Here is a 27,490-nt window from a genome sequence, read left to right as displayed (position 1 = left end):
AGGAAATATAAGTGGAAACATGAGAGACCACTTTATTTGGCTGTGCTAAAAATAGCTGGGCGAATGGCGAGAGGAGGCCGGGGCTCACTGCAGGACGAGTAATCAATAGGCGGAGAGCAGGATGGAGGCTCCCCCACACTCCCGAATCGGCAATTGACAGCTGGAAGCCTATTTTTTGCTATGGTTGACTAAATATGGTCAGGGAGCAGAGAGACACCGGAGAGGCTGCTCTGCCGGCGAGCGCGTGTTTCAGATGCTTAGCTGCCTATAAAGCTCTAACAGTTTTGCTTGTGCCCTCTGAGTGTGAAATGCCAGCCAGCCTCCCTCCCTCCCTCCGCAGCGTGTACGGGACCCCCCACCCCTGACCTCCGCCCCCAGCAGACGTGACCCCTGCAGAGACTAGGAAGCTGCTGCCTCCTCACAGATGTTCGACTGCGCTGCTGCTGCTGCGTCCCCAAACCGGACTTTTCTTTTTTTCTTTCTCAAAAGAGCAGAAAGGCGAAACGGAGCAGGATGAGGAGGAGGGAAAAAAAAGAGCCAACTAAAACGACTGCATTTGGCTGAAGAGACGATGCAGTGCAACGCTGAACAAAAAAAAAAAGGGAAAACTTATGGAACAAGCATAAAACGAAGAGTCCCAGGACCTGCCTCCCTTATTGGTCTACTTTGCAACTTTTTCTTCTCTCCTTCTCTCCTGGCAAGTTTGCGAACGCAGGAAACTTTTCGACCCCCAGCGCATAGCCGAATTTACAAAGAGACACCAGACAGGATCTCTCCAGCTTTACCGTGTTAGGCCACGTGAGAAACAACAACAACAACAACAACAACAAAAAAAGCACTGCCTTGCTCTTCCACTTGAACATCGATTTCAGCTCGGCGTCCTTAACAAAAAGCTACTCCCCCAAAACACACAAAAGAAGGTGCAGGTTTCCATCAGTTTATTTTTTTTAAAAAGGATAGAAAACGCCAGGGTCTCAATGGCACGTTTGTGGGAGGACAGCAATGGTCTGCCTTTAGATCGTCTTCTAGGAGTCCTTTACAGAAACTGTGTTTTTACCCCCCCCCACCAAGGTAAGGCAGAAGCGTGCTTTTCCCCAGCTCCCCACCCCCCCACCCCCTCTCGCTGCTCAGAGAAGCTGAATCAGCGAGTAGAGTGTGCACTCTGGATGTGATGGCTGCTGCAGATGTAGCTCTCTGTAGGTCATTAGCTCGGTCTCAACTGGAAAGGCTGCAAGATACTAACAGGACAGGTAATATCCACTCTTCTGCTTGGGAGGGCCTGCGATTGCCTCGGCTTTTCTTTCTGGAAGCGACTGGTTATTAACTGCATGACTTGCTTGTGTGTATCGTGCGGGGAGGAACGCGCACCCTCCTGCAGCAGCCGATAAGTTACGGTGATCCCTTTTCTCTAGCCGAGGAGGAGAAAAGAGAAACCCGGGGGGTGGTGTTAAAAATGAATTAGAAAGTTACTATAGCCACTCTGAGTAGCCTTTTGTTTCATCCCCGGGGCTGATCAGGCTTGTACTGCGGCAATGAATTGTTTAGCTCATTAGCTGTTGATGTTAAGTCGCTGTCTAATGATAGGCTCATTAACTTTTAAGTTGTCGAATTGTGGAGCGCATTTATTGCCTGTAGTAGAACTGCGATCCTCCAGAGCTCTGTGCGTTGTCTTGGATTACATACGTGGTTATCAGGGTAAACCTACCCATAAGCTTGTGTTTTTTATGTGTTTTTTTTTTTTAAGTTGCGCGCCAGTGTAAAGTTTGGACAGAAAAGCCCGACCACTGTTCCAATTCTAGCTGCTCAGAACATGCTATTGGTTTGAGCCCAGATCTAGATGCTGGTGTTTGGGATTCTGTGCCAGGACAAGAGGACAGGACATTAAGGGAAAAAAGCTGAAAAGAAAAGCAGCAGTGATGTGGGAATGGGGGAGAGGGGGTGGATAGCAGCGCTGAGCTGAGTGATCATTCGGGATGTGTGTCATATTTAACCCAAACCGCTCAGGCTAGTAACCCAGTTGTGTCTCCACAGTCTGCATGCTGTAATCGTAATGCTGCATTGCTGTTTCTCCCGGTGCTGCTGTGTAATTCTCCAGCTATCCTCTGATTTGTTCTTGATCAGCTGCACCAGCTTTTTATCATGAGCTGCAGGAATTTTACTCTCGCCGCTCTCCCCCTTTCAGCAGCAGACTGTGAAATTTCCTAAACGGGATGTCATACTTTCGACTAATAAAAGACACCCCCCCCACCACCACCTTCTCACACAACTTAAACATTGTCATTTTTTTTGCCATTTCAAAAACAGATGACCACCCCCAATACAACCCACATCATCATTCATTGTTTCCCCCTCTCTTCTCACATCGAGTGAGATTTCACACTCGCTGATCGTCAGCTAGGATCTCCACTGCCACCGGGAGCAGGGTGCAGGGTGCAGGGAGCAGGGTGCAGGAAACACCCCCCTCCCCCCCCCCCCTTCAGTGTTTCCCCAACACCCATCACAGGTCAGTTTGCAGCCTCTGGGCCAGTGTTGACTTGTGGAATGTGAGGAGAGGGTAAAAATTCATTAGCAACCTGCTGAACATTTCACATTTCTATGCAAATGGGTATTGATCTGTTGCGCCTGGAATAGACTGGTGGCCTAGGAATAAACAGTGGCAGGTGAGTGGCCGGAGAGGGAGGGAGGGCAGGGGGGGAACCAGCACACCATTCCAGAAGTGCTGAATGGGCATTAGCTCTCACATGTGACCTCTGGCCTGCCTATAGCCTAAATCCTGCTCACAATAGCTTCCTGTTCTAGTTGGATCACCCCTTCTCAAACATCAGCACCGCTCTGACATCCTGCCGGAGAGCTGGTTAAAACCACAGGCTGTGTATCAGATCACAGGCGCAGAGGGAGCGAGAGGGAGAGGGAGAGGGAGGAATGAAGAGAGAGCAAGCCGGGGAGAGGAAGAGGACGGAGGAGGAAATGAAAAGTGAGACCTGGCGCTGCGCAGACGGAGCCGCTCAGCTTGTGGAAGAGCCCCCCTTATTCCCAGGACACCGCAATCAAGTTTGCGAAGGACAAGGCTGAGAGGAAGGAGCAGGGAGCGAGCCGGTGAACAGGCCAGTCGCAAGAGCAAGAGGGGATAAACACCGGGGCTCTCTCTTCTTCTCATCAACCCCCTCCCCGTGATGGACTCCGCAGACAAGGACAAGCCAGCCCACCGTTACAAATCCCAGCCTTTCTTCATCTCAGATCATTTCTTTCAGCTCTTTGGAGGACAGATGGGGTCACTGGCTCAGGCTGCACGGTATGGACTGTCACAGATTTAATGTGCACAAGAGACACGGGACATTTAGCCCAGGTGGGTGGGAACGAAAGAACCTTCAAGACTTCCCTTTATTCTGTGTTGGTATGAAGGTGGATTAATTTAGGGAACGTTCAACATCACCTCATGGTAATGTCTCTCATGCTGTTCTTTTTTTAAAGGTTCCTGAAGTCTGGTAGAGAACTGTAATGCAGTGTAGTGTAAACCAGTGTTTATCTGACGGTTTTTCTCAAGCAAAACAAGAGTATACAGCCACTGACAGGATGAGAGTAGCATATAATCAGTACTTTGACTCGGGCTGTCATTTATCCGCCTATCCGGAGTACATACTTCTTTATGTACCCATATGGACATATGAAAGCTATGGAATGTAAAGAAGTATGTATTTTTGATCAGGCACTGAGCGACGAAGCCAGAAGTTTGGATTTCAGGATTTTGGGAATTATTGTCACTGTCAGGAGTGTAACTAGTCGTAACAGTAAGTTTTGTAATTCCTCTGAAGCGGTGTAGTCGAAAAACACACCTGGCTGATAAGAAATGTTGTAAAACGAGCGGCGCACAGCCTTGGGTGTTAATGGTGCAGTCGGTGCTTTTTTAACGTTCTGTCCATTGTTTTACATTGAATCGGACGTCTTCATAGTAAGTTAGTTAGAAGATCGCGCAGTGCACCGGCCCCTGGCCTTGTGGGGGTGTAGGGAGTACGATCAGGATACTGCTGCAGTCCAAGAGCCAGGGAAACTAGAGGCTGGAAAATCCGCTCTTGACGGAACAGTAAAACACCCAACTGCCCTTACTAGGCAACTGAAAACCCTCCTCGTGCTGGGCCACCGACCCCGAAACTGAAATCAATTTACCAGCTCCGAACAAGTGCTTTTCGCATTGCTGGGGGAAAGGAGCCCTTCCAAACAGGCCCTCTTCACTATCTGGCGCTGCACCGCAATGTGCTGGTTTGTTGAACTCAGGCCAACAGTAACTTAACAGCTAGTTTTGTATAAATTGTAGCATGCCGGAGCTGGTCAAAAGATTAACGTCATAATCCTTCCAAAGGTCCACCACTTTTGGCAAAAACAAATGAGAACCCGTTTTACCGAGGGGGGAAAAAAGGGGTTGTGGAACGACCGCAAAATTGACATTTGTACTAATTGCGCAGATCTAATTTGAGGTCTGCGAATCCTCACGCAATCGGATCTCGGAGCTGTAGGACAGCGCCATGAAAAGGGAATGCTAATCTACAGTTCTATACCATATCCCTGCTGTTTTAACCCCTTTCGCTCTCTGCTTGCTCTCCTGATCCCACCCTATTGTTCATGTTTGCTACGCTTGCCAAATGCTTTGCTGAAGTGCAGTCAGATTAGCGCATGGAAAAGTGACAATGCAGAGATTTCTGGACCAGGCCTGCCAGTCAGCTGCTTTCCATTGTCGACAGCTTCATAAAAATAAAGGACAGTGATGATGGATTGCTGCCTGCATCCACCGCTCCTCCTCTGGAGCACTGTGCAAAGAACAGGGCAGTTAACTGAACGGAACAATGGAGGTAAATTCCCAAACAGGGATTGTCTGACCTTGGGCTGGTCACTTCAGCTTTATGTGCCTTGATCAGCCCCTGCCCCCCTGCTTCATGGCTACACTGACCCTTTCCCCAGGTGTGCACAAAAATACTGTCCTGACTCTCTAAGAAAAAGGAGGAAAGAAATGTCCACAGATACACAAGCTGTTGAACTTGGTTTTAACTGCTTAGTGAAAAGAAAAGCGGCCTTTGCTGTCAGGGTGTATTAGTGTAAGCAGCATCACAAAGCCTCAAGCGGAGTTATATTACTTCACATCTCAGCCAGGGCAAGTTGCTGGACGTGGCCCCGGAAGGAGTCTAAACCGGCATCGTGCTTCTTAGTTCTTTCAAAAGGCACATGCAGGCAAAACCCAAGCTACCATTAGTGTAATAAATATTACACTATTATTTCTTGAGGCAAAATATACTTACAACATTCCAAAAAGTTACACATAAAAAAACATGTCCAAGTACACTTTGGCTAGGAAGAAGGTAACCTGACTGATTAGATACGTTTTAACTAAGCAGCATGGGTCTAGTCCTAACCCATACTGTTGAAATCATATTTTTACCAAGATGGTTCAGAACCATATGCAAGTCAGTTAAACTAAACGTGAAACACTGTGTCAATGACTGCAGTGCACTTAACGGCAAAGCACGGAGTGCTACAGTGTTCCTAAGAATATCTAGATGAAGTAGCCCTTGTAAAAAAAAGCCAAGATCATTCAAGCTGCTACACAGCCCGGCTGAGCAGGCCGAGTCCAAAAAAAGAAATGACAGGGCACATTTTCCCAGCTAAAGGAGCCATCATCAGAGGAGGACAAGTGTCCATCACTGCTCTGCAGTAAACCATCACCCTTCGCAGGCCTGCCCGGATCTCTGAAATAGCAAATCCATCACTGGGATCAGCTGTTCCCTCTGTTTTCTCTCCCTGTTTTTTTTTTTAAATCTGACAGCACTCCGAGTCTGACCCCTGAGCATGTGCTGACACTGATGTAACTCGGGCATTTCCAAGCGGCTGACTGACACACAGAACAGATGCTGACATTATCAAATACGGCGCTGATTCTTTCCATTGCCTTCTCTTGCCCTGATATGGCCAGCGCGTGAAAGGGAGAAGCCATCCAAAAACACACTTGAGCAGCTGGACGTGCCCACGAGCCCCAGTATGGAGGGGCAATAAATAGAGCTGGGCTTACAGCCCCCGGCCGCACCTGCTGTGGCCTCCCTCTCCCCTGCCCCTCCCGGGACAGGCCCTGCACACGAGCACGGCCATCGCCCTCCTGAGAGCGGCCCACATCGGGGCTCAGCCCCCACCCCGAAATGCGGCCAGCGTCTCCAGGCGCAAAGAGCACAGTAACGTGCTGAGGGCCTTCTCCAACGCTCATGAAAGGGCCTTCAACAATATCCCACAATGCATTTATATCGGGATGTCAGTGTCAAAACGGAACGTCCTTTTAGCGTGGTTACTTGGTACCAAAGTTTCCCGACAGGGAAAACCCGAACAGCTTTAGGTTGATCTGAAAAGCCCGGACAGGACTGAAAAGCAGCGGTGCAGCAAGCGGTGCAGGTGTCCTCGTTTAACCCGTATAAAACCAAGCCAAACCCAGGAATGAGAGATACCAACGATAAGGACCATCATGCAAATGAGTGAAGGAGTCACCACTGCATGAGCTGCCCTCACTGAAGCCCCCTGTCCGGGGCGCCGCCTCTACCCCGCCGCCCAGAGACCACAACTCTCGGGGCTCTGGCTGTGTGAGCCAGAGACACAGCCGTGTTGGGGACTATCAATCAGGGGCTGGAATTGCTGCACGGCTTGAAGACATTTGGCTCAAGCGTGCGAGGCAGAGTACTATTAACAATTTATCAAAGAGCATTACTCTTCTTTTAACAAAATCCTGACGAGGCTCTTTTCCCCCCCCTTTCGGGGGGAAAAACCCCTCTGGAAGAACGTGCATGTGCTTGGTCCTGTGTGCCTGCATACAATGCTGTCTAGGGACCAGTCCGAGCCAAGCTAGGGGAAGAGATCAAACCTGTCCAGAACAAGAGAGTTCTGGGGAAGGATGAAATGACGCCTCTCCAGAGCTTGCAGGGTACTCTTAGCATCGGCAGTGTTCACAGGCGCCACAGAGAAGGGTTCTTACACAGCACAGGAGCTCAAGGCCCACTGCCAATGCTTTGCTAAAGCTGGTAAAATGGAACCAAATCACCTTTTCAATGGATTTGGTCCCCTTCAACCAGCTGTAGCTATGCATTGATGACTACAGGAGCAGTTTTTGTTTTTCATTTCTGCACAAAATTAATAAGTTGCTCTCTCCATAGTAATACAAAATTGCATCTGTAATTCATAATCTTTTTAGCTAACTTTGCATACGTGCCTCTGAAACTGACAACATATCCGTCTCTAGAGCTAGGTAGGAATTTTCGACAGACTGCTTTAAAACAACATTTCTATATTTGATGGTTCCTGTGCCTGAATGCTATACTTGATCTACAGTGTTTGCTTGATTCAGTGTTCAGTGTTATATGGCTGCTTTACAAATAAATAAGAAAAACAATCAATGCTATTGTCATATTTCCTGCCAAGTGTTTTGTGGAAATGAATATTTTATGCTCTTTATTGGTTAAACAATATCTTCAAATATACACTTAGCCCGCACTTGCTACTTCATGCAAACATTTTCTGCATTAAGTGAAAGTGTCTCTATACATCGACATGTATCTGTACAACTTCAATGCACACTGAATGTAATATGTTGTAGTGAGATAAATATCATAAACCCACAACACGTTTTCAACATCTAAAGACAGCAAAGTCATCCTGGGAAATGAGACCTGACTGCACTATGGCTGCAGCTGCAGAAGTTTGCAGAAATGACAAAAATAAGTCTTTGACATTAATTCACACCTTCCACAGCTCGACTTTCTTTCAAACAGCCCCACAGACAGAAGCCAGATGCCCTTTTACCCCATCCTTCAAGTGCAGATCACTGCCTCCTGCCATTAGCACGAGAGCAGAAACCTCATGTCTCTTGTACACCTCTCAGCTACTAGAGCCCCCCCCAACCTAAACCCTTCTAAAACCTGACCAAAGAGGACAGCTGTGTCGAAGAAATGACCACATCTGGGACAATGGAGCACTATCACCATGACTTGTGCCGTGATCACCCTCTAGAACAAAAAAGGAACACCACCTATCCACTCAGTGCCCAAACCCTTCCTGTAAGAACTGCAATCAATATACTTCACATACGGTGAGCTTGTCCTTTAAATAATTGATTGCTTTTTCTGAAAGGTAGCAGACTGTCGCTCCTTTTCATGTCAACAGCGCACATCAAACATGTCTAAGGGCAACAGGGAAATGAGCAGCAGACATTTCTGCTTGCCTGCACTGCCATTTCGGCAAAAAACAGCGAAGGGGGAAATGAATAAGGCACACTCCAACCACATTACAGTATTTTTAGTTCCTCATCATTTGGACCATTAATTGCCCTTTTAATTAACAATTTTCTCAATCACAGCTTATAATATGTGAAATATCATTAAAGCACTAAGCATACTGTGTACGACTTCATTCAACATTACAACCACTCTTGCTAGGCAAGGCGATTAACTCGGGCAGCACAAGCTATGAAAATGGTTTGATTTTCTTAATTGCTGCGATGGTTATGACGCTGCGGGCGTTCATGCCTCTTGTGCAGAAAGGGGAATTTCACCTGGGAGCCGGCAAGTTGATTAAAATACAGGTTAACAAATTGTGTGAAAAAGAAATTGCGGGCAAGCTGCTACAGCAAGGCCTGTCCCTGGCATTTCGAAGTCACGGGTAATTAGCCACACTGTTTACATTCCTCTCACTGCTGACCGTTTCAGGGGGAAAACCGTCCACAGGAAACAGAATAAGGGAGCAGGCCGTCCTCTGGAAGAAAATCATAGGCAGGGCAAACAGAGAGTCCCCATGAACACACAGGACTCCCTCTGCCTGCTTCAGCTGGGAGCTTTTCAGAGTCCACAGGTTCAGGGGAAGCCAAAGACATTTGAGGAAATGGGCTTCCCACAGCTCGACACACAAGCATCTGGCTGGAGGTCCGAAAGCCCAGCTCCTCTACGCACAAGCATGCAGGCCCTGTTCATGAGGTACACATACATGTATGCTCATGCTAAGATCGCTTCTGCCGACGATTCTGACCCACCCCTTCTACCAGGACTGCAAAGAAACGATCCAGCAACTAGCTCCTGCCCAGACTTCATGCTGTGACACGCCAGGACCCTGGTACCAGCCCTGTCCAGGAGACAGTGGGTCAGTCTGACAGATGGGCAACACCTGCAAGGTACTGATGGACCAGGCCAGTCATCTGATGAATGAAGAGAGGGCTGAAGAGTGAATTAAGAGAAAAGCTTAGTCTGAAATTATCTGTAAGTGACTTAATTGAGCAAATTGCCTGTTCTATAATCTGTAGAAACTGGCAATATAACAGTGACCTAGAATACCAGGAGGATTGGGGCTCTCTAGGTCCTGGGTTGGAGATCCCTGTTATACACGTTTCTCACACAGCAAATGGCTTTGAACACCTATGGCAACCAAACCAAAGTCCTACATCTTAATCAACAGGTACAAGGCAGTATACACCTCGGGTGGGACGCCAGTTCATCACAGGATACACAGACACACTCACTCACACCAGGGCCAAATTTTCCCAGGAGCCAATTAACCTACCAGCATGTTTTTGGACTGAGGAAACCCACATGAACGCGGAGATAACATGCAAACTCCGCACAGACAGCACCCCAGGTCCAGCACTGAGCCCAGGGCCCCAGCGGTGCGAGGCAGTAATGCTGTCCACTGTGCGGCCTCTACTAAATATCTAGTAAAACGAATCTGGGAGATCAATGGCAGGATTCAAACACCAGAGTCTTGACATAAAAATAAAACCATATGAAAAGGGCAAACGGGCGGAGGCCATTCCGTTCATTACATTCGTTTAGGTCCTAGCAGCTAATTGATCTGAGGAACTTGTCCAAGAACGTATCTTGAACATTAACTGTAGCCTCATGGCGTGGCAGCTTGTCCCAGACTCTCACTCCTGCTCCAGGCTTTAAATGTACTCCCATATAGTGTCCACTTCTGTACTCTGGTTTTGTGCTTCACGGTTGATTCTGATTCCAAAGTCCCTAGGATTCACTTTTTCAATCTCGGAGGATTCTGAATACGTGAAGCAGGTCACCCCAGTCCACTCTCTTCACGGTTAGTAAGGTTCAGTTCTTTAGACGTGTCAGTGTTGGTCATTCGGGCCAGTCCGCAGCTGGAACTGGCTGCTCTTTTCTGGACCAACTCCAGAGCTGCAGTAATGGTTTTATACTGCGGTGACCACAACTGCGCACAACCTCCTCCTCAGGTATTACCAGTGCAGGCACAATTCTAACAACGCTTGATGTAATTTCTAAACCTTTAATTGGATACCCCACCATTTTTTACCTCTTTCACTCTGGTAGGTGATCTGACGAACTGAGTAACAAAGCAGATGTTATCAATGTCTACCATTTCAGTGTCAGCTATTTACATCCCTATTAATCCTTCCCAATCTCTGTGGACCATTACAACCTTCTATGATTATGTCTTCCTTTACACATTTCCCTTAACTTCCCTCTGTAATACTGCTTAATGCATCCGAAGAAGGCTCCGCAGTCGAAACGTTGTGTTTCCTTTCTTTTCTTTTCAGCGTGGAATAAACCTATTACTTGTTCCTTTGCAGCCTATGCATGCTGACGCAGATACTAACCTGATACACTACTGCAGAATACGCCTGAATTCAGTGGTGTGTAACACCATTCTCCAGCCTTCTCAGCTGAACCCTTAAAGGTCTGAGACTTTTGATTCGTCTAGGTTAGGTTCTTGTGCCTGAATGCTATTGTATGTGTAAAGTGCTACTCCTACCCCTCTGTCTTTGTGGTGAAAGACTATAAATACTGTATTCTTCACCACAATGCTGTTAGCCCTGCTTCTGTCTCCAATGACATCACAATCTCATGTAGCTTCCGGGCTCCTAATACTCCTGGCATTTTAGCATGAGCACTTAACTATCTGACCCTCTGCTGGTTTAGCTTTCCTTTGCAGTCCTTTGACTCTACTTCCTGCACATCTCCCTCGCAGGTGGTTTCTACTCCTTCCTTTCTAGACCTCCAGTAGAGCTTAAACTTGAGACCCTTCTGTACTCACAGGGAGACCTCTCTGTCTCTCTCTCTCTCTCACACTCAGTGAATGATGAGAGCTGTGGTCCACAGTAAAACACTCATTACCCACAGCCCTGCGGGTTCGATAGATTAATCTGCTGCTCGTCTGTCTTGAAGGTTCTTTGTTTTCTAAATATGTTTGGTTTTCCCTCTCCACCAACCCTGCGAGCCCTTTAACACAAGTCACACGGCGAACAATAATTTAGCTCAGTGGTGCTGCCCACAGCTAGCCATAGATGTCTGAATTAGACATCACAAGTGATGCAAGCACTGTTCAAAAAGCAGCACTACTCACAGACCTGGGGCAAATATACCACAAGTGTCTTATAGTGTAGCGACATCGATTCACCACAGACCCCTATGAATTAAAGAGTGTTTAAGGTGGAGGCAGACGAAATGTAAATTAGATCTGACAACATGTCACAGAGATAGACCTGAAATATCAGAGTATATATGATAAACAGCTGACTTTATAGCATCTTATGGTGGCTATACTGAGTACTGTGCAAAAACTCCAAAAACCACTCTTCATTTATTCCGAAGGCATTTAAAACAACTCAGTCTTCCTAATAATCCACGAAGAGACGGTACATTAAAGACCTGGGATGGCTTAAGAAACAACAATAAAAATAAAAATGAATTTCAGCTCATTTTGTGGTGGTCCTAAGGGGACACTGAAATAAAATGCAGCATTTGAAAACTTCACAAGTCAGCCAAGAAATAAAAAAAAGCTGTGTAAGGATATATATCTAGGGCTTTAGGTGGCCACTGTACAGATCACTGGGGAAAATATGTTTTTATGAGACCGTAATAAATATCGATTATTGTGCTTTTACAATTTCAAACCCAGCAAATATTTCACAGAATTCACAGCAGCTGATCACGTTTTGACTTCTGGGTCTACAGAACTACTGAATAACAGATGGTTTTGCGACTGGGTCAGGCATTATTAATGGCTGCACAAAGGCATGGGCAAGACTCAAAATAAAACAAAAAGAAGCCTTTTTTAATTTAAATAAGTCAAGCCCTGTGTGATTTCAGAACAGCTTTATTGCAACTCTTGCCAACTGCCCTGTAACACAATGGAGAGCGGAAAGGTGCATTTGGTGCAATTTATCAGCGACACGTGGGAAAATGGCAATTTCCTTGCTTCTTAGCTATGCTTTCTTAGCTAAAATAGCTAAAAAACAAAACTGCTGACCCCAATATTGTCGAAGTAGCAGTTGTATGATTGTGTCAGTGGCATAACCACTTCAACTCACAGGATCTGTATTTAACACTGAAATAAAACCCGCAAGTAAACCTATACAGAACACTGACAGAAGAAAACTTTGTTTAAAAAGACATTGATGATGACAAACTATGTATTTTACTAACAGAGTTTTCTCTTTAACATGAATTCGACCAGGATGACAAACAACATTTGTATATTAATTTGTATAGAACCCGTTAGAACACAATAATGACAGAGCTAAGCTGCAGACTAACTGGAAGACAATTGCAATACAGGTTTACCGGATTTAGAATCAACCCAGCCTGCCATTGATCGAGTGCCCTCAATTCAATAAAAGGCACCGTACTGCACACTTCCACCAGTACAGTCCGACTTGTCTGAGACATCACTGGGCTGCGTCCTTGCATCAGCCAGTGCAAACTTCACACAGAACAAACCGACCAAACCTCTGCTTTGGTCCCACAATCGCAAGCAATTCATCACTGCGCACACTCCCAGCAAAGCCATAAATAGCTCTTATCAAGGACGACGAGACCACCTGACTGTTCACCCCATTTCTCAGTCTGTAATAACTAATAGCGATGCCGTGAGCAATGACAAAGAACACAAGGGAGACGGCCCAAAGTTAGCAAGCAGTTCACTCGTGAAGCTGCGCAAAATACACCAGCTTAAAAGGCATTAAGACAGAAAAATTAAAGATTCACAAATAACCTAAAACATGATTCCAAGTTGATTTCAGGCACACGAAGCATGACTGTGGCCAAACACTATTACATCAGCACGAAAAATAACTTATTCAAATTCACATACCAACCCAAAAATAATGCAATAAAAGAATGTATCTGTAACATGCAGCTCTGATCTGAACTTAAGATGGCCAGTTCACTGATAGTCTCAGAGACCCAGCTCCTGTCTTTATTTAAATGATGAAGCAGTTAAACAAATGAACCACACCAGGCAACAGGTTTCCAATGCTTAAAGGTTTGTACACCGAAAATCACATCCTAATAATAATCACTTACGGAAATTCATCAATCAAGAAAGACCAAGTCGGCCATAAACACAGGATGTTTTACAAAATGACAGCATTAATTAGTTTGGATTCTCTGGGAGCAACACGGGCAGCTAATTCAAGGCAGGGGTGCCACCTGCAGACCCGGCTCGCGGCCACACGATAACCCCACACCTACACGAGGAAGCCGGGAGTGCCGCCGAGGTCAATGGAGGTGTTTTGTTGGAAAGCAACACTTTCACCAACGCTCTTCCTGAGAAAACACATCTGTTGCGTTGGTGAGCAGGGTTTATAAATACTAACAGAATATCCCTCTCTCAAACAGCCGTGGGCTGCAGCTGTGCTCCAGCAAACAGTCCAAGCGATAATTCGACACACAAACTTAGAAATACTTTTTGTTGGCGCGCGCCCTCCGAGTCAGCCTTTGATCAACAAACAATCTCCCTGAAACTTCCCAGCTACCGCAGCCAAACGTAAACCAGTACATGGGAACTTGTACTTGCTGACAAAGCTGGGCAATTAATCCTGCTGTGACCAATCGCGAAACGACTAAACAGCAACACACACGCAGGAGGACGGCTGGCAAGCGGGCGGCGCTGCCGGAGCTCGCCCGGGGGAGAGAGCCGCTGTCTCACCTGGGGTTCCCGCGCAGAGAGGCGTGGTGGAGGGCGTTGAAGCCGCTGTTGTTCGTGATGGTGACATCAGCCCCAGCCTCCAAGAGCACGGACAGCATGTCGTCTCGCTTCTTGCTGATGGCGTCGTGGAGAGGGGTGTCTCCTTCCGAGTCCTGTCCGTACACGTGACGGCGTTAAACAGCCCTTCACCGCCTCTCCCAATACCCCCCCCACGGGCCCCCCACTGCCCTTTCTCCCTACAGCAACGTGGCTGGAGTGGGGCAACAGTCTGGGTGAGCTCCCCCTGCTGGCTCCACTAACACCCTCAGCTTTCCCAGGAGTCTCCCCTGCAGGTACTGGCCAGGCTCACACCTGCTGAGCTCCAGTGGGGCTGCCAGCGGTGAGCTGCAGGTGACATGGCAGCTGGCTGATCCTATGTGCCTAGGATCTGTATCACTTGCCATTTTTTGCAAAAATATATTAATAAAGCACAATATCCTTCTGAACTCCATAAGTGGTGAAACTAATAACAGGTAATGACAATTAAATGAATTGCAGCATTTAAGCTTGAAATGCAAGTGGCTCCATCTAAAATGTAATATTTCCCAACTTATTCAGCTCATCCATAAGCAAAATGCTTCAGTCAGCAGCTTAAGGCACAGCACATCTATTCGGTTGGCACTATAAGTTTTCTCTCATTCTGCACTAAACTGAGAATCTGCTGTACAGAAACTTGTAGAAGATTAGAACACTTGTTTGATATTTCTAAGCAAAAATGACAAGCAACGCGTGTTACTGGACCAGTAACGACAACTCGATTCATTTCGCACACTGGTTAGCTGGGCAGCTGCCCAGATGGACAAAGTTGTTTTGAGAGAGAGTAACAATCACAGGAGGGAGAAAGGAAGAGGGGGCAGAAAAACTGTGACGGCTGGCTGTTAAAAGAGAATATCTAAAGCAAGCCCACCAAGAGCTGCAGAAAGGAGATAGGAGGGACAGCCTAGAGAAATGAACAATCTTCAAATGCTAACTCTAATAAATTATAATATCCGGGAGTACTGAACAAAACCATGGTTTTATAAAAAAAAAGAAGCAAGGCCTAGTCTGTACATTACTGTCCACATTAATAATAAATCTATCAGGCAACAGGGAAACAAGACATTGAAACTCTCTCCCTTTCAGTCAATAAAATGTGCTCAGACCCTGACTGGATTCCAGAAATACCACGTCAAAAGTAAACGGACACAAACCAACTCGACATCCTGACAAGCTTCTCCAAACAATCACATATCTCTGCTCTACCCTCACTTCTTAATTCTTCTCCTCAAGTCTTGACTGTCTTTCACAAGTAAAGAGCTTGCTAATTTGTTAACTATGAGCCCAGCGCCAGAGTACACAGCTGGGGTAGGACCTGCTCGCGGACGGACAGCACATCTTGACAGCTCTTTAAAAGGGAGCAGAACAAGCAGGAGAAGGAGGCAGTAACCAGAAACCGCAAGCTGTCGCAGTGGTTTACAAGAAAAAAGGGCTCTTCTTAAGAACCAGGCAGAGCACAGGTTTCCCAAACAACATTGCTATAAACCGTACAAAACCGCACATCTGTATTTCGTCAAGCAAAGTTAGAAGAAAGTAAAGCAGCTGGTTTCAATCCAGAAGAGCTGTTTGAAGCAGAGCTACAGCGGACTGGAGAGCGATGGGACAGTTTCTAATCCGCAACACGGAAAATCAAAGGTGTCCTTTCTAAGACGCTCTGCACCAAGCCACAAAAGGAAAGGCAGAACGAGAGAAATAAGGCAGTTATAAAATACTTTTCTGTCTATAATGATGTCTAAAATGATCTATATCCTTACAATCACAGGCACATTCTGTATATGTTATAGATGCATATTATATACAACTATTTAGCAATGTATTCATGGGGGGGGGGAGGGATTACAAACCACCTATGAACTGGAAATGAACCAATTTTTCTATTTTTAACTGCTCGGTGCAGAGAGGTACGCAAGCTGTACAAGATGTATTATTATTAACAAGATGTTTTTATAATCGTTTTCACACTGTCAGAGAGCTGCTCATTCCTGGCAAGGGGCAGAGCAATCCCGAGAATATCTCGGGGGCACAGGGAGTACGGCAGGATGACACCTGGGAAAGAAAGCCAGACCTCCCAGGAGAGAGACCAATTAACCTAGCCAGCGTGAGGTGGCAGATAAACCCAATCACCCAGCACACACACAAGTGAGCTCAACGAGAACATGCAAGCTCCACACAGAGGGAGCTCCTCTCCAGTGTCAGATTCAGGACCCAAGAGCTCCGAGGCATTCATTGTAAAAATCGAAAATAAGAATGAACGATGCTGTGAAAACCTGGGAAAGTCTCCCAGAAAAGAAAGGGAATTGGAATTGACAGCCTTTACTGTACCTGAAGACTGGGATGGCAGCCGAAGTCCAGCAAAGTCTTTACCACCTGCAGGTGCCCTTTATTGACCGCAATGTGCAAGGGGGTCTGTCGGCGCTTGTTTCGAGCATTCAGGTCCGCTCCCCCTCTGTGCAGAACCTCGATGACCGATCCTTCGTCTCCAAAAGAAGCGTGGTGCACAGCCCTGTCTCCGTCTTTGTCCTACAACATGGACACCACCGTTGAACTCCCACTGGCCGGGCTAAACAGCCTCCTCGTCCAGACATGCAGCACAGGAACAAGCTCGGCACCGCTTATAACATTTCACTGGAGATTACGGCATCCACAACAAGGTCAGCAGCAAAAGGTCATTTGGGTAAAAGTAACATCACTTTTCAGCAGAGGTCTTCATCAGTGGCTCTCTACCACTCTCAGGACAGCGCTAATGGAAAAGCTTGCATTTTATGGTAAGCCCTACAAGAGAGCTCTACAGCTTGGCTTTAATCATGAAACGTAAAAAACAAAACAACCCTGATTGGTTGCCCTGGTGGGCAACTCATTCATTAGAAACAAAGTTCGAAAAGAAAAACGCAAGTTATGCGTCACCTGCATCATAGAATCTGCAACACTGATTCTCTTCAGTGAATCTGTGCGTTGCATAAAGAAAAGGCTTTGAACAAACATAAAAGCAGAATATTCAGTGAGGAGAAAACATCAGACTTGCTTTCATCAGGTGCAGTCTGTGTATTTTATTTCTAGCAATGATCAGAAGCTGTTAATGCTGCAGTGCTTACCTTACCTACACACAAACTGGCATCTTTTATCACTTCTAAGTTGTGTGCATCTAAATCACTTTTAGAGGGAAAAAAAACATCATAACATACTCCTGGTTAAAAGTTTAGTAAATCAAGACTACTATTGAGATTTTTAACAGTCATAGTGCAGATCTCTCATATCTCAGTGGCTTACTTTTAACCAGAGATTCTGCATTACAACAAATGGGAGAAATGTATAAAATGATCTCCTTCTACTGCCTCACAAAACCTGACTTTTAAGGGAGGCAGTTCCTATAGAACAGCCTATATCCTCATCAGCCATCAACAAGAACTGTCAATAGCAACAGATTTAAAGGTGGTCCAATAGCTTTTTTCCCCATGCACAGACACTACACAAGAGCATTACGCCAGAAATACTTAACACTAAACACAGATCTCCTAAAATAAGTGATATGAAGCCATAAATGACATAAAACCTTGGTAATATGTAGTTAAACCTTAAGAAACTTAGTGGGTCAATGAATAATGATGCTCGTTCTCCCAGCAGTGTACTGTTTTTTAAAGTGAATATAAAAAGCTTTTCAGAGCACAGTTGACATGATGCATATTAACAGCCTGTTTCTTTTATGATGCTTTTCACTAAGGTTATGCCATGCATATAAAAATACTTCATTCATGTTAAATTTGTTTCTTTAGTAGAAGCCAACTTAGCTCCACTGCTTTGGAACTTGATCAGTTTTAATTGAACCGATATTTAACAACACTATTATTCTATTACACTGTAGATTACGCATGAGGATGAAAGCCAGCAGTAGATTAGCATATGAATTTCCCGTTTTACAGCATTTTACTTCAACACAGTCGGAGATTAAAATGCTGTGAGGGTACCATGATTCTCAGGTAGCATGTAAAGAGATGAACATACCTCTGCTTCCAAGTCCACATTATGTTTGAGAAGCAATTTCAGCACATCCACGTGTCCATTCTGACTGGCTGCCTGCATAGCTGTGTGCCCAGCACACTGTCCATTCACCTAAAAAATATTACCAGCAGCAGACAGTGCAAGTTAGAGCTGAACTCCATGTGAAGCACACAACACATGAATATTGATGCACCTCTCAGGATTTATGGTGCGTCGCATTGCCAGTGTTTCTTGAACAAGGAACCATGTCACTTTGCAATTTTTCTTCTGGAAAGCGTGAGGCAGTCTGTCAGGCCGCTGAAAAACTGACAAGGGCCATAAACCCGTGTGAGAGACTAGGCTTCAGGCTATGGTGACCACCATGCCATAAAAAACAGAGCACTGCAAGAAGATAAACAAAAGTACCAATACAGCCGAGGCTTGGGTCTAGGAACTAGGAAAGCTCAGCTGATCCTCCATGACTCTCACCCTCTTCAATCCCATTTCTGACTACTGCCTTCAGGGAGGCAGTTCAGAATGACTGTGGCCAAGAAAAACATCTACAAGACTACTAGTGTTCCCTGTGCAGTCAGCTTATTAATTGCAGCAAAGTGTCTGTTTCCCGTATGAAGCTGTTGGGGTATGATCAGATAACATCAGATCAATTTATTAGCCCTATACAAATTTCTTGCATTAGGAACTTGTCTTTTTGCACACCCCAGCTTGCTCTCCATGAGACACACAGACAGGGAGAGAAGCTGGGGGTCAGAGCACAGGGTCAGCCATTTATACGGCACCCCTGGAGCAGCTGGGGTGAGGGGCCTTGCTCAGGGGCCCAATGGAGTAGCATTCCCCTGCCGGCAGCAGGATTTGAACCTGCAACCGGCGCAGATCCAGACCCACAGTGCCACCGCTCCACACCGTAGTGTAAAATAGTCAGAGTGTGATGTGTGTAAATGCACTGTTGTATGGCTAGGACTGTTTATTTTTAATGTGTATTATATGTAGAATGGTGATGCCAAACACAGATTTCCACCCTTTTAGACGAAGAATAAAGTGAAAAGAGCACCAATCTATCTTGCTTTGTGCCGGTATTATTTTTCCCCGGTGTCCTGGTCGTTACGGCATGACTGCAGACTGGAAGAAGGGAAAGAACTACCATAAAAGGAAAAGCATGAGGATACATTCAATTTCTTTGTAAATATGTTTTCTCTAAGTAGCACCTGTGGGGAAAAGGAACAACGTTAACGTTTCCAATGACTATCAAACACAGCCCTGGAATCCAGACCTAAGAGAGAGGTTTGGCGAAGACCGGCAGTGGAAGAACATCAATCCTACAGTCCTAACATGTTGACAACCTCCTGCTTCCTTTCAATCACTGCCACACACATCTCTTTGTATGTGTGGATTTCCTCAAATTCGGCTTCACTGCTGCTACAATAGAGTTAATACCAATTTGCTATTGGTCTGGCGCTCACAGAAAAGTTCATGAAGCACCTTTATTATTCCTGCACATAACCAAGTTCTGAATATACTGCTGCACACAATTAACAGGGGTTATTAGGCTGTAATAAGTTAACATTTATTAGTCTCCTGCCCCACACTTGAGCTGAAACCATTAAAAATGTCAGTGCAGGGAGCTTTCAATGGAAACAAACTGGCCTTTCAAAGTTGTTTAAACTCGAACTGTGCTTGCAGTGGCCACAAGGTATTATTCTGAACACTGAAGACGCGTTAAGTCAAAAGCTATTACTGAACTAAATTAGAAACTGCAAGTCACAGAGCTGGACAATTTTCTTCTGAGTGAAGAAAAGCACCATATTTGATGACTGTGAACTGAAATTAATCAAAAAATAACGTACAACAACCCCACACTCCATTTAATGAAACTGAAGATAGTATCGTCAAGATGATACCATCAATCCTTTCAGCAGCAGTGTTGTCACAACTAAGTCAGAGTAAAAGGCTTTTGAACTTTGATTTTCTAATCCTCACAAGTCATAAGGCTACCCAGTGTATTCCCTGCTGAAGAGAATGAGGTCCCAGTCTGAACACTTTCAGGATAGGGCGCATCTCGCAGTGGGAAAGATGCCTCCCACCATTCCTCCCCGTCGGTGGTGCAGGCAGCAGCCCAGCTGTACAGCCTGTCCATCTCCCTGCCAGCTGCCTTAGATAAGCACCCTAGTTAAAATGGTAACGTTAAAGACATTTTGCCTGGCTCAGTCACAAAACATCACTTTATCAATTTACAGAACAGGAACCGGTTGCCGTGGCTGTCAAGCTTTTGGCTGCTGTGACTAACGGCTCATATTTTTAAGGCCCGGAAAACAATGTTGAAATTGAAAATGTCCACGTTACGATTTTATTTTTCCCCCCATTTTCTTCCTGTATCCAAACGAATAGATACTTCTCAGTCATTAATAAATCTAAGCAAATCTGGCAGAAAATAAGCAGACGGCGCAAAAATAAGTAACAGCAAGAACAGATTTAACAAAGGGTTTTGTACACTTAACAAGCTGTGCAGCTGTCTGTTATTTTTTTTCATATGGTACTGCTCATACTTAAGCCAGGAACCCCAGGATAAAGGAGGGACATCAAACACACCGGGAGAAAGGGCTTTCACACAGGTGTGACTTGTGTTAGGGAAGCAAGTGACACCCCTGCATGCTCAGGGTCATGTATCAAAATGCTGGAGAGGCCTTGTTTCCATAATTATGATGATCGTGGCTGCCCAGGGTGACCTCGGTGTCTGTGAAAGAGGGGTGATTGTTGGGGTGATTTGGGCAGGAACTCCAGTGACCCAGAAAGCTCAACTGCGCGTTTCACAAGCGATGGTATCTAAGGTGAGGTCAACATGGAAAAGCACTACCAGAGAGGGGCATCAGTGGGATGAAGTGCATTAAGTACAAAGTGCCATGATCTATGATCCATAAACAGATTTATATTTTTGAGAAATATTCTACATTACTGTATTCTACACTCTTGAAAAAAGCTTGTTAACCTCATAAAAAGTAAGCAAATGCAATTGTAATTGCATTTTGAAAAAAAAAAAACAACAGCCAATCAACTAGATTACTCTATTCAGGACAAATGCTGTTTATAAACTTCTGAAGTATTTTGGGAAATTTGAAGATTTCTCAGGAACCAGTTCTCATCAGGTACACGTATTTCAGTAGAGCAGCTAAGGATTCAGCTAAATCTTAGGTGTTATCTGGGACATTTTAATACACAAGTGATTTATTACAGTGTGTTATATTAATTGGTTCATATTTTGCAATATGACAAATAGAGCTAGTCTTGACATACAACTACACAGTGAATCACACCTGTGGATGTTTAAAAACAAAAGACATTTGCCATCTGTCCACAGGCAGTCACACACAAGAATAGACTTTCCTGCTTGTGTGGTAATTAACTTAACTTCACTGCTATATCAGAGCAGATCTGCTCTGTGGAACAGTCCTGAAAAAAGAATTGGAATCCACTGACAAAGACATCACTTCTGCTCGACAAATCACAAAACCGATACAAATGTGGATTGTGAAATTGATAACAAGGGCCAGGCCTGTGAGAAACTATGAGATGTTGGGGAAAATACCACACAACCTAACTTTTAACAACTGAAACTCGGCAGCAAAAAGAAAAATAACAGCGCGTGACATTAAAGTTTCAGGAAGTCAGCAGCAGATAGAATGTTAAGGGAATCCTAATGGCCACTTCTCCGAAGAAGCAACATCCACATTTCCCAGTTAGATCAAGAGCACGCAGGCCCAGGCAGTGATATTTGTGGAATGGGACGCTTGGTGTGCGTGTGGCTGAGGAGATGTGCTGCAGAACACACTGGCAACCCCCTGCTGCAGCACCGAGTCCGGCAACAGCCACGCCTGTCCTCCAGGGGACAGGCCACCTCCCGGGCACGGCGCTGGAAACCGGAGGCTGTTCATGACGCCTCCACAATGAGAAGGGAAAGCAGCAGGAGGGCCGGAAAGCAAGGACCTTGCACACAGAAGAACAGATTCGTGCTCCCACGCTCGTGATGACCTCTCCCTCGTGTATTTACTCTTCTACACGCCACGGGAAGAAAACCTGACACGGGAGGGGAAAGTGAATTTCAAATACTCGCCGACAGATTTTAAAGGTGATGGCTTATGAGCCGTTTTGGCTTACGAAACGGCCCTTTGCCTCCTGAGGACTGCCTCACCAGTCTTCACAACGTTTCCTAGAAATGAGTAGGCCGGTGAAGAAACGTTCCCAAACTTGGCACTCAAAAGTACAGTAAACCCTGTGCACACGCATACAACCTCTAGGAGGTTATCATACTGCCTGCAGTACGGCATACACTTCCTTTAAAGGAAATCCCTAAATCCACGAGCACAGACAAAACAAAATCGTCACTGCTAGCCAATTGCTTAATTTGATAGATAAAAGACTGTGACCCGCAGCCCAACTAGTAAAAGTGCTTGAACAGGCCAAGTCCTGATAAACACGTTTCACCCGTTCTGTTTTGGGCTACCAGCCGGCTGGGGCGATGATGGCTCAAGCTACACTGGGGCGATGATGGCTCAAGCTACACTGGGGCGATGATGGCTCAAGCTACACTGGGGCGATGATGGCTCAAGCTACACTGGGGCGATGATGGCTCAAGCTACACTGGGGCGATGATGGCTCAAGCTACAACGCATAATCAGATGCGCTCCTGATTATCAGGTGGCTGAGGCATCTCCAGCTTGCTACCTCTGCCCCCTTAGACTGGGCAGATGCCCGTGAGCCTGCAGTGCTGTTAGTAAGAGCCGCGCCCGCTCCTCCAGTCCATGCCAGCTCTGTGCCATTCAGAGTGACCCACTGCAAGCAGCCCCACCACAGGCCTGTGGGAAGACCACATCCACAGCCCCTCACTACCCTGGACACCAGTGCAATAGCACAGTCCTGAGTACTCTGGCCAGAGACAAAAAAAACATTCACCTGCCCAACAGGAACCCTAACCTTAATGATAATCCTGAAGGCTACTACAATCGATGCTCTTCACAAAGTGTGGAAGTGATAACAGTCACTCACACACACAGCTGGACAAAGAGCTACTCCGCCACATTAAAAAATGATAACCCTTTAGTCGTCGCCAGAGACTTCAAGTCTTAAAACTGCAGATCACAAACCAGGCATCTGATTAAATATGTGAGAAAGCATTGTGTCTAAAATACTAGGTGCAACAAATGTCAGGTGTTCCTAAAGATTAATTAATTAAACACTGATAAATTACTGATGCAACACTCTACTCTAGAAGTGGAAATTGATGCACCTCAATTTGGAGAGTTGGAGTGCTTTAAAAGTTTTAAATTTTTCTTTTGTTGGGCGACAGGTTTTGTTTTCTCTGGTGAATACTATGACATTATTTTCCGTTTTTGCACAGGTGCATTAGGGATCAAATAGGGTGTTTGAAACAATCTCAAGATGAGCAAGTGCAGTACATTCATCTTCAGTCAAGCCTGGATCAGATCACAGAATGCAAAGCCTCAGCCAGCTGCTCTCTGCCTGTATGGCTACTTGCCTGCATGGCCAAGTGCACCTCTGTGGTTTCGAGTCTGAATCCCGAAGTAGGGCTCTAAAGGTCACATTCTGTGCTACACTGCAATAACTGTGAACAAACAAACCCTTCAGGCATAAGGATGAAGCCCATGGTGCCATGAAATGAAGCATTTGTCATTTTTAATAACCTAATTGTTTCCAGAAGTTGAGGACTGCATATAAATAGCCCATTCTCAGATGCAGAGCAAACTCATTTCCCTGAAGTGTGTGACTCAGGCCCATAGCAAGTTGCAAATGGTTCAATAAAACCTCTCCCCCTCAGTCCATGCAGTATCCAGATACCAACATCTCGCAGCCAAAATAAAAGAGCTCGAGAAGTTATTGCTCCCATCAGCTACAGCGAACACTCCCTTTCGGCTTCTGAACGCGGGGCATAAATGGATTCAGGAGGTTGCCTTTTCTGTCTTTTCTACAACTTTTTCTATGCTACGTGATGCAAAACAAAAACAGCCGCGCTCTATCACTGCGCAGTTTTAGTTCTGGCCTCAGTCTGCTGTAACTCCGTGGCTCACCACTATTAATTAACTTCTGTGCTCTTCAACGAGGTCTCGTATCTTATAACATTCCCCAGTAAACAAAACCTAAAAACAGCTCAGTTCTTGCAGGTCGGTGTGGAGACCTGTCAGGCTTTACAAAATCCTGCCTGATTCATGGTATGTCAAGAAGAATCATCATTAAGAGGGGTAACAAGGGAATCTCTGGAGCTGGCCTTGGAGCTCACAGAACAGTGTCAGTAAAACAAGAGCCTTCAGCACAGGTGAGAAATGATGGATGTTCAGACCAAGGGCTCACCACATCAGATCAATATCCTCAAACAACGATTGCATCTCCGCCAAAACCACCCGCAGGGTCCCTTGCCCACGCTGCCCCTTTGCTCGTCCTCCACCTCCGCTCCAAGAAAACCAGCAGCATGTGCAGCCCGCCGTGAAGGGGGTGGGGGAGGAGCCAGGCGCTGGCGAAGGCGACGGGACAGCCCCATTCCCGGAGGGTCTCCGACACGGCCCAGACGGAGGACTCACGTCGACGTCGGGCCGCTTCAGGATGTCCTCCACCTTGGCGAGGTCCCCGTTGGCCGCTGCCTTGACCAGCTCTTCGTTAATGTCACCCGACTCCTGGGTCTCGAAGAGCTTCTTCAGGAGCTGGGACAGGCGCTCTGCAGGAAAGCACGTCCGCACATCGTCTTCACCAGCGTAGCGCCCTCCTGTCCTGGTACCAACAAGCCTAACACCACCCACTCCCCGACCGCTTCATCCAGCGCGGGGTCACAGGAGAGCCGGAGCCTATCCCAGCAAGCAACAGGAGCAAGGCAGGGCACACCCTGGACAGGACGCCAGTCCATCGCAGGGCACACACACACACACTCACACCAGGGCTGACTTTCCCAGAAAACAATGAACTTACAGTACCAGATTAACCCCAGTCTTGGTACACAATGACCTGACTGGCTGAGGTCACTACGATTAATAGGGCTGGGGAAAACAGCAAACACATTTCAGAAGCGTCTACTCTGGGACTCGTAGCTTAGGGTGCATTTCAATATCTTTGCGTTACTTACTGCATTTCTAAACATTTGTGCGAGAAAGTACAGAATTGACGTCTCTTCCTTGTTTTGCTTTGTCTTAAGCTGCATCCAGAGCTGGAAGCTACGATCTGCCCGTCCCCACCAGCGCTCAGCGGGCCCTGCCGACACTGCGGCCTCATTCGCCCCGGCGGGCCGCGCCGCCCGTTCCCGCGCCACCGCGCCCAGCGCCGCCCAGCCCGTACCTCCGGAGGCGTTGGTGACGGCGGAGCCGGCAGGAGCCACCTTGGTGACGGCCGCGGGGTTGTAAGTCCAGGACGTCCCGCACACCTCCACCTTCAGGTCGCTGTCCGAGTAGATCTGCTGGACCCGGCCCACCTTCCCCAGCGTCTGCGGCACACAAAAAGAGCGAGCTGACCCGCCGCGCAGGGACCCTCGGCCCCGGGGAGGGGGCGACTGCCGGCGCCAGGAACGGCCGCGCTTGCAGGTCAACCGTTTCTAAACGTGCGCGACGTCGTTTGCCGGGGAGGTGCTCTGCACACAACCCGGAGCCAGACCGATCCCGGCACTCCCTTCCACAGGAGCACAGCAGCTCCTCGTTCAGGTCTGCCACAGCCCTTCAGAAAGGACCAACGGATAACAAGCCTCCCTCCTGTCACACCACAGATCTCAAATGCAAAAAGGGGGCATTAATGTGCAGTGCCCTCCACAACGTCAATATCCAAGCTGACATTCTGAGGGGGAATGTCTGGACCCAGGTTAATGCCTCTTATCACATGGAAAAAGGCCTGATTACTGAATTTCCAGTGGTCTGTTAAGTTTATCTAGCAGCTGCCAACATACAGAATAACTGGTCACTTTAAAGTGATCCTATGCATCTTATAAGAGGGAACAGATATCCATCCCAACCCCCACAAGCATAATTATGCTCTGGGCTGACAGGAGAATAGAAAAGTATTACAATAAAACCCAAGTTTTACTGCATAACTAAAACATATGCTCAGTGCTAATTAATGGGTGAGTATTCATGAGTATCCTAGTGCCCTTACATTACAAAATATTCATGGTTTCTTTGAAAAGTATACAAGGGGCCGTATTTCTGTCTTGCATGCTGATAATACAGGTCCTTCAAGCATCTGAAGGATAACCAGTATATCTTCCCACTGAACATAAGAACTGTTTGTCCTCTAAGCAAAATCCAACAGGGCACTGAAAAGAACCATTCTAAATTCAATAAGGAAGAAAATGATCTTCCTGTTTGAAGCGTAGTCAGAGAATCCAAATGGCATGTCAGACCCAGAAAAAACTAGACTGCAACTCCTCAAATACTCAAACTGAAGGAGGACTGAGAACAGAAGAATAAGATGTTTTTTTGCAGGGCATTTCTTAAAGCATTCATATGAAGGCACCCTGCTGTTTTGCAAAAGTAAATTGATTCTAAAATATGCCTCCGACTCAAATCTAATTCAACAGTGCTATGAAACACTGTGTTGCAATGAACTACCAAACTGCTAGTATAGTAGCAAATGGAGCAAGACACGACATGGAGAAGGTTACCTTACAAGAGTTAAGACGGCTTTCACCTGTCTCTGCTGGGTTTTAAGACTGCTTATGAAGGAGCCCGCCTTCCATGTTTTTCGTTCTGCACATAAAAATGGGCCCTAAAGCACTTCGCCAAACAGAGAGCGGCTTCTGCCCTACAGGAGGCGCTCTCCTCTGCAGCAGAGAGACATAGACAGACCCCGGGGCTCATCGCCCCCTCCCCGTGCCCCCTCTGCGGCAGGACAGAGACCCCGGGGCTCATCGCCCCCTCTGCGGCAGGACAGAGACCCCGGGGCTCATCGCCCCCTCTGCGGCAGGACAGAGACCCCGGGGCTCATCGCCCCCTCTGCGGCAGGACAGAGACCCCGGGGCTCATCGCCCCCTCCCCGTGCCCCCTCTGCAGCAGGACAGAGACCCCAGGGCTCATCGCCCCCTCCCCGTGCCCCCTCTGCAGCAGGACAGAGACCCCAGGGCTCATCGCCCCCTCCCCGTGCCCCCTCTGCAGCAGGACAGAGACCCCAGGGCTCATCGCCCCCTCCCCGTGCCCCCTCTGCGGCAGGACAGAGACCCCAGGGCTCATCGCCCCCTCCCCGTGCCCCCTCTGCGGCAGGACAGAGACCCCAGGGCTCATCGCCCCCTCCCCGTGCCCCCTCTGCGGCAGGACAGAGACCCGGGGGCTCATCGCCCCCTCTGCGGCAGGACAGAGACCCCAGGGCTCATCGCCCCCTCCCCGTGCCCCCTCTGCGGCAGGACAGAGACCCGGGGGCTCATCGCCCCCTCTGCGGCAGGACAGAGACCCCGGGGCTCATCGCCCCCTCTGCGGCAGGACAG

The 27,490-nt window shown here is 47.0% G+C and overlaps 1 protein-coding gene and 1 long non-coding RNA gene across 3 annotated transcripts in view; one reads left to right on the top strand and one right to left on the bottom strand.

Annotated features, from left to right (window-relative positions):
* The window catches only part of mib1 (MIB E3 ubiquitin protein ligase 1), a 103,767-nt gene that overhangs the window by 48,981 nt on the left and 27,296 nt on the right, over window positions 1–27,490 (bottom strand). For both annotated transcript variants that reach the window (XM_069191639.1, XM_069191638.1), the window contains exons 8-12: window positions 25,363–25,507; window positions 24,618–24,751; window positions 18,040–18,147; window positions 16,363–16,560; window positions 13,966–14,117 (exon numbers count right to left, since the gene is read on the bottom strand). In XM_069191639.1, the coding sequence (XP_069047740.1) occupies window positions 13,966–14,117; window positions 16,363–16,560; window positions 18,040–18,147; window positions 24,618–24,751; window positions 25,363–25,507 (737 nt within the window). The remainder of the gene's footprint in view (window positions 1–13,965; window positions 14,118–16,362; window positions 16,561–18,039; window positions 18,148–24,617; window positions 24,752–25,362; window positions 25,508–27,490) is intronic.
* LOC107078136 (uncharacterized) lies at window positions 259–7,418 on the top strand. The gene is made up of 2 exons (XR_001479121.2): window positions 259–1,071; window positions 2,800–7,418. It is a non-coding gene; the product is annotated as an uncharacterized lncRNA (long non-coding RNA).

This window comes from Lepisosteus oculatus, chromosome 6 (genome assembly GCF_040954835.1).
Source record: "Lepisosteus oculatus isolate fLepOcu1 chromosome 6, fLepOcu1.hap2, whole genome shotgun sequence".
NCBI classification, from domain to species: domain Eukaryota; kingdom Metazoa; phylum Chordata; class Actinopteri; order Semionotiformes; family Lepisosteidae; genus Lepisosteus; species Lepisosteus oculatus.
The sequence above is the reverse complement of the archived record's forward strand: the minus strand, read 5'-3'. Positions and strand labels throughout refer to the sequence as shown.